We start from the raw sequence: 8,135 nt of genomic DNA on the forward strand, positions 1-8,135 counted from the left end.
GGCTCCTGTGCCAGTGCATGTAAAAAGCACCATCTGAGTGTGGTCAATACCAGTGCCGCCTGACTGGTTTCTGTGTTGGGATTGGTGGCACATAAAAAAGCACCCACTACACTCTTGGAATGGTTGGCGTTAAGAAGGGCATCCAGTTGTAGAAACATTGCCAGATCAGATTGGAGATAGGTGCAGCCTACTGGCTTGCCAGCCCCCAGGCAAACCATCCAACCCATGCCAGCATGGAAAACGGACGTTAAACGATGGTGATGATGAAGAAACAACTTAAAATAGTCATATAATTCCTTTATTAGAACAAATTATAGATAGAGAGAGATGCATGTGTGTGAGTGTGTATATGGGTGTGCCTTTGTCTTGACATTGCATGAGTGTTGTAAATGAGTGTCACAGTCATGCAAGCTGAGTCATTCATTTCCAATATTCTGCAAAAAAACATGTCTGACAATGGGGAGTATTACCTTACTCGAAAACAGGTAAGGGCATCCAACCATAGGAAATCTGCCTCAGTAAACTCTATCTGATCCATGCATGCATGGAAAAGTAGATGTCACCAAGTTGATGATGTACCATGTTACATTTATGTGTATGTATGTATGCATCTATGTATACCTACATCAATATGTGTGTATGTATTTCCTTTTACTTCTCCCCTTTTCTTCCTTTTTTTTTGTTGCTTTTTCATGTAACCTCCCATTATTCTCTCTGCTGTTCTTACACATTTTTTTGTATTACCCCTATTTCCAGTTTTCCTATGCACTTCTCATTACTTCTCCATTAATCAAAGAGCCTCACCCAAACCGTTGTGAAATTTATTGAATTGATTTTTGTCAATGCATACTGACATTGATGTTTGTTGCTTAGCATCAGGTCAGTTTTGATCAAGTAGATCTATAATCAAATGGATGTCAGTCATGATCCTATTGTTTGTATTTCAGCTACAGTATACCTAGACCAGTATAACCCTTTCTCTTTTAAGATGGAAGCATGTGATTTAAGGGTAATTTGACTGTTCTTTGCAGCAGATTAAGCAATCAACACCTGTTTCCTTGTACTTGTGTACTTTTTATCTCTTTAGTTAAGAGGTTCAGAGAAATAGTTCAATGTAACTTTTTTGAAGTACAAAATGCAATGTCATTGGTAACATTTTGACTCATGGATCCTACCAGTATGGTAAATAGGATAATAAAATTAGTACTATTAATAATAATACTTTCTGCTTTAGGCACAAGTCCTGAAATTTTGTGGGAGGGGTCTAGTTAACAACCCCAGTGCTCAACTGGTAATTATTTTATTGACCCCAAAAGTGATGAGTGGCAAAGTTGGCCTTTGCAGAATTTTAACTCAGACTGTGAAGAACTGCAAGGAATGCTGTTGAGCATTTCGTCTGATGTACTAACAATTCTGCCAGCTTGCAATAATAAAATCTAAGTTGCTTCCAAATTCTTTTATGTATTCAGAGTGGTGGTTAACTTTTCATAGAACATCAGCACTCTGAACTTTAATTAGATTATTGTCTAGAGACACTTCATTAATTCTACAGAAAAAAATGTCTATACTTAGTAAATGCTGTCATTCATTATATTGTTCCAAAATATAAGTGTCATATGATTTATTTCTTGTTTTCTTTGTATGAAAGAGACATCATTATGTGCAGTAGTGATACAACTGCTAATTTGAAAATAAAAGAAAATTACTTTAAACTGAATGTAGCTCTGCATAATACATAGTATAGAAGATAGAAATTCCTCACCAGACATGGTCATGTGGAAAGACGTTTACTTCACAATGATATGGTTCTAGGTTTGATCCCATTATGCAGTACTTTGGGCAAGTGTCTTTTACCAGAGGAATGAGGTGAAAGTCAACTGCTGTATGTTTTGAACTTGTGACATGAATGAATGTAACTAAACACCATAAAGCATTTATTCCAACCTGATACTGTTCTTCACTTTCACTTATTAGTTCATATTCTAATTTTCACAGGTACTGCTGTCACACATGAAATACCCTGTCATCCCCAAAAGAGTGATAATCGGTAAACGATTAGCCCAGTGTCTTCATCCAGCTTTACCAAGTGGTGTCCATCTGAAGGCTCTTGAAACCTATGATATCATCTTCAAAAGTATTGGTCTTGAGCGTTTGTCCCAAGATCTCTTTATCTACACTGCAGGTCTTTTCCCCCTCATGAGCTATGCTGCCATGAACGTGAAGCCAGTTCTTTTAGATCTCTATGAGTGCCATTTTGTACCTTTAGGAAAACATATAAAACCAGGTCTAAATGGACTTCTACTTGGATTGTTACCTGGCATGGAAGAGGGTTCAGAACTATCCTACAGGTAATAAATATAGGACTTTTATTATCTGTCAAATATCTTATTTGTTCATTATTCATTGTCTCTATGATTTAAATCATTAGATTAAGAATCTTACATTTTTAGTCTAATGGTTTCTAATGTTTTAAATGTATTAAGCTCTAACCCAGCATTTCCCAGTCTCTTTACTTTGTGAGGAAACCTTGAAATAAATTGCCTGTTTCAGGGAATCCCTACATGAAAACTACACATCTTGATTTCTCTTTCATAAAGGTAAATTTCATGAAACTGCTTTTGAAAGGTTTCACTCTGCTAAATCTATTAGATACTGCAAAGAAGGTTTAAGAAATTTTGTCTTAATGAAGACCTTGTTTTAACCAAATTCCCCTTCAATTTCCTCTTAAGAATTCATTTTTCCAGGGTATCTCCTTACTACCTACAGATACCATAATTTCCCTACCTTTAATAATATGCCAGGAATGTATAATAAAATTACAAATAAAGAATTAAATACAAAAAAAAATATGCATATAATTAGCGTTTATTTTGCTAATTCTTGTAGGACTCCTAGTGACCTCTTACGGAACCATATCATCCTGAGGGACCCTGGTTGAGAAACCTCCTCTAGCTTTCTTCTCCAACTTATTTTAGTTTCTTGGTATTTTTTAAACCTCTGCAATCTATTAACTGGACTCTCTCTATAGATATCAACATTTTATTATTTAAGCTGTTTTCTTTCAATGCATTTTTCTTCAAAATCATATTATTTCTATATTTTGTATTTCATACCTGATACATATAAAAATAATGTGACCTGACAAATGACAGAGACCTTCTCTTTGTGGCTGGTGACTTGAATGGGCATGTTGGACATCTGGGGAGCTTCTATGGTGTTGCATGGTGGCAACAGATTTGGTTTCCGCAAACTAAGGGACTAGCTATCTGAATTGACAGTCGGAGACCCCCTTTGGTTACGAATGACCATGGGATTGCACCTAGAAAGTTACCCTCTGAACCACAAGTCTTGGCAAGGTTGTTTGTTAAAGACCAGCAGTCGTCCATGCATACCAGCCTCCTCTCTCCATGCCACCAATGTTATCCAAGGGAAAGGCAAAGACTGAAACAGCTTGGCACCAGTGACGTCACAATTCATTTCTACAGCTGAGTGAACTGGAGCAACATGAAATAAAGTGTCTTGCTCAAGAACACAACACACAGCCCAGTCCTGGATTCGAACTCACAACCTCACAGTCGTAAGTTCGACACTCTAACCACTGAGATAAAACAATTAAGGATATGAAGACATGGAAAGCTCCCAGCCCATCAGTAATCACTGCTGAGATGCTTAAAATATCTGGCGCTCAGAGTGAAAGACAGAAGTATGATGCCTGTGTGTGAACAGCGATGCTACACAACTGTGAAACATGGGCTGTGATTGCTGAGGATGTGTGTAGGCTGGTAAGAAATGAAGCTAGTATGCTCTGCTGAATGTGTAAAGTCAGTGGGCATGCACGACAGAGTGTAAGCATCCTGAGAGAAAAGTTGGACATAAGAAACATCAAATGTGGCATGCAAGAGAGATGACTGTGCTGCTATGGTCATGTGATGCTTATGGATGAGGACAGCTGTGTGAAGAAGTGTTGCATTCTAATGGTGGAGGAGACTTGTGGAAGAGGTAAACCCAGGAAGACATGGGATGAGGTGGTGAAGCATGATCTTCAAATGTTGGCCCTCATAGATGCAATAATAAACATCTGAGACCTTTGGAGATATGCTATGCTTGAGAAGGCCCATCAAGCCAAGTGAGATCATAGTCGTGGTCAATGCCAGCGTCGCGTAACTAGCCCACTCGTTAAAAGTAACCTTCAATTGCTGAGCGATTTGCTGTGCTTGTGAAGACCTGCTGTACCAAGTGCCGTCTGACTGGCACCCATGCTGGTGGCATGTAAAAAGCACCCACTGCACTCTTGGAGAGGTTGATGTTAGGAAGGGCATCCAGCTGTAGAAACCTTGCTAACTCAGATTTGAACCTGGTGCAGCCCCCCCCCCATCCGGGGTACCAGTTTTCAGTCAAACTGTCCTGCCAATGCCAGCATGGAAAGTGGACATTAAATGATGATGATGAAAGTAAATTTGAACATACTGACTTTTACTGTCTTTATAGTTTTATATTTCTAATTACAGGTGTGATAAATTGCTGGTGGATTTCAGTCAGGTGACTGATGAGAGTTACTTCTACAGTTGTATGTGGCAGTGTATCTACACTTTCCCTGCTGCTAGACTTCAGGCAATCACTTTCTTATTGGCACACTACAATAAAAAGCAGAGCATGGAAGATCAGCTGTATATGATGGGCCTTAATATCGACCTCATGGTAATTCATTTTGATGATGTTTATTGCATAGAAGGATAGTTAACATTACATTTTTTTCCCTTAGCCTCACATATATAAGAGAGAGTGTTCAGTGTTAAAGAACATTTTTAAAGAAATGTTTCTCCACAACTTAAAAATAAAACAACAGTGTGTCACACAGATATAATGAGAATTACACATTTAGAAAAGACATTTTATTACAAACTTGAGTATGTGGGGAAAAAAAAAGGACTGGTAATTTTTTGATGTGAATGTATTTTTCTTTTAAATATCCTCATATTTAAAAAAAAAATTATTGTTTTCTGTTAGAATTTTCCAAAAAGTGTTTTTTTCCACTTTTTAGTATCAGTTACAAAAGTGTATCACCTGGAATAATATACACTGGTAAATGTTGCAAATCTGTTCGTTTTTCATTATTTACATAAAATTACTTGATGACAATAATGTTTTAAAGATGTTTTTGAAGTTTCTATGGAGGCAGTGTAAGTTTGTCACAAGGCATCTAGCTTGTGTGTAATTGATGCCTGTATAAAAGAAATGTTGGTATCATGTGTACATTGTTAGAAGTGATAGCATGTTGAGTGCTAATGTACAGGATGTAAAGCTTGAGAAATGACCAAACCTTGGAATAAACTAGAGTTAATAGTCAGAAAGACCCCCATCAGCACACACTTCTGAGGAACACTTTGAATGGAATCCAGAGCTGTGCAACTTAGCTAAGAGATTCCCACACCAGATAGACCTTGCAGGTGTTAAGTACTTTTACTGACCATGAAACTTTTAGAAGTGAAAGATCAGTTGGGTATGACATAGACCAAGTCTCTGGTAGATCAGCTTTTTCTGGAATTGTATTAAGGAAGCAGAAACATGCAAAATGGAGTGGTTTTGCTGTTATTTTCAACTAAACACACTCACATACATTTACTACCCTTCATTAGCACACCCCTTATCTTCTCTCAACCTTTACACACCGAACATACTCTACTCACATTAACAAAAATCATGAAAACATCCTCCAGTAGAGATATAAATATGTAGTTTCCTTCACTAGCACCAAGACATGGTCACTACATTTACAACAGCTATACCCTCTCAAGTCTCTGATGATGACTTATGGCAACTACGTATGGAGAACATTGCAAAAACTGTATATCAAAGACTAGGCCTTCTCTTCAGGACTAGAAACTACTTTTGCTCTACATAGCTGCTGATCACATACATGGCACTGCAAGAGTATTGCTTATCTGTGAGGGAATACTTATTGCACACACAAACAAACACAACAGTCTAGGTTTCCCCATCTCCCAAAAAAGGCCAGCTGCCTGAAGAGAAACATTCTTTTGTAAACATTCATTCACTAATACTGTACAACAACAAACCCTCTTCAATGCTGTGTCTTCCCTCTGTTTCTTCTACTGTTACTATAATAGCTACTGTTCCTCTAAACCAGCAAATTGTGAACCCTCTGTGTTCAATCCTACCTATTCACCCATCTTCCTCTTATATTCTGTGGAGGCCCAGTGGTTAGGGCAGCAGACTCGCGGTCATAGGATCGCGGTTTCGATACCCAGACCGGGCATTGTGAGTGTTTATTGAGCAAAAACACCTAAAGTACCACGAGGCTCCGGCAGGGGATGGTGTCGAACCCTGCTGTACTCTTCCACCACAACTTTCTCTCACTCTTACTTCCTGTTTCTGTTGTGCCTGTAATTCAAAGGGTCAGCCTTGTCACACTGTGTCATGCTGAATATCCCCGAGAACTACGTTAAGGGTACACGTGTCTGTGGATTGCTCAGCGACTTGCACGTTAATTTCACAAGCAGGCTGTTCTGTTGATCGTATCAACTGGAACCCTCGACATCGTAATCGATGGAGTGCCAACACCTCTTATATTCCATATTCTGTCTCACCACCAACTACATATTTAAACAGTTTACCCAAATCTGTATCCCTAGAACTTTCAAACCTTCAGAAACTTACTATTTGCAGCCATTTTCCATACCAGCTTGGTAGGCCTGCAAAGACTATAGGTGTATACTTTCCTCTCTTTAAAAAAAAAAAAAAAAAAAAAAAAAGTGATATCAAGGCATATATTTTTTTTTATGAGGTATTTTCAGAAATATTTTTAATATTTCCACCAATATCCACAGCTAGAAAGATTGCTATATTTACTCATCAGTACATAACATCTTTTTCTAAAGAGTATCTAAATATAGAAAAATGTGTCCGCTGAAGTCATACATGTTTGATAGTCATAACATTACTAACTTTTGCGAAGTTGTCATATTGTTAGGTAAATCCACTTCACAAATGTTTCATGAAGCGGTTACGGAGATATATATACTGAGTTGTTGTATATGTGTTTGTATTTTGTTTCTTCTGTTTCTCTTGTGAAAGTTTGATGCATGAAGTACAAATTATTTGTTTTTCCTTTTTTTTCTTGTTCTGCAGTGTCACACACACACACACACACACATATATACACATGTATACAACGGGTTTCTTTCAGTTTCCGTCTATCAAATCCACTCACAAGGCTTTGGTCGGCCTGAGGCTATAGTAGAAGACACTTGCCCAAGGTGCCACGCAGTGGGACTGAACCCGGAACCATGTGGTCCGTAAGCAAGCTACTTACCACACAGCCACTCCAGAACATTTTTAAAGAAATTTTTCTCAACTTAAAAAAGGAAAAACAATGTGTCACATAGATAATGAGAATTACACATATAGAAAAGACATTACAAACTTGATTAATTAGTATGTGGAAAAACAAAAAAAGAACTGGAAATCTTTTGATGTGAGTGTATTTTTCCTTTAAATATTCCCATATTAAAAAAAAAAATCATTGTTTTCTGTTAGAATCTTCCAAAAAGAGTTTTTTTTCACTTTTTAGTATCAGTTATACACTGGTAAATGTTGCAAATCTGTTAGTTTTTCATTATTTACATAAAATTGCTTAATGACAGTAATTTATTTTTTTCATTTTGTATTCCATCTCATAGGTACAAGCAGCATGTACAGCTGTTCAAGATAGCATTGTCCTAGTTCAGAGAAGTCTGTTAGATTTTCTCTTGATAGCATTCCCTATGCATAATGCTCAGTTGACCAAAGCTGATATGTTGAAGATTCTGAAAGCTTCTGTTACTGTAATACTACGCAGGGACATGTCTTTGAATCGAAGATTATATGCTTGGTTGTTGGGCACTGATTGTAATGGAGTCCCTTTAGCAGGTGAGATATATTCAAGAGATATTTGTTGATAAAAATAATGGAAATTCTGTTAAATTATGATAGTAACCATAACCAGCAAAATTCTTCTAGTTATTTTTTTGGTTATTTAGCATATTTTGATTTGGTGTACTAATCCTTTGAGTGAATGAATATTTTTTCATCTTATAGAATTAAATTTAAAAAAAAAATTTTTTTATCCCCCCCCC

General features: G+C 37.2%; 1 protein-coding gene across 5 annotated transcripts in view; it reads left to right on the top strand.

Annotated features, from left to right (window-relative positions):
* The window catches only part of LOC106884379 (protein dopey-1), a 136,711-nt gene that overhangs the window by 53,786 nt on the left and 74,790 nt on the right, over positions 1 to 8,135 (top strand). For all 5 annotated transcript variants that reach the window (XM_014935736.2, XM_052967989.1, XM_052967997.1 and 2 more), the window contains exons 4-6: positions 1,996 to 2,348; positions 4,509 to 4,698; positions 7,701 to 7,929. In XM_014935736.2, the coding sequence (XP_014791222.1) occupies positions 1,996 to 2,348; positions 4,509 to 4,698; positions 7,701 to 7,929 (772 nt within the window). The remainder of the gene's footprint in view (positions 1 to 1,995; positions 2,349 to 4,508; positions 4,699 to 7,700; positions 7,930 to 8,135) is intronic.

Source organism: Octopus bimaculoides, chromosome 1, assembly GCF_001194135.2.
Source record: "Octopus bimaculoides isolate UCB-OBI-ISO-001 chromosome 1, ASM119413v2, whole genome shotgun sequence".
NCBI classification, from domain to species: domain Eukaryota; kingdom Metazoa; phylum Mollusca; class Cephalopoda; order Octopoda; family Octopodidae; genus Octopus; species Octopus bimaculoides.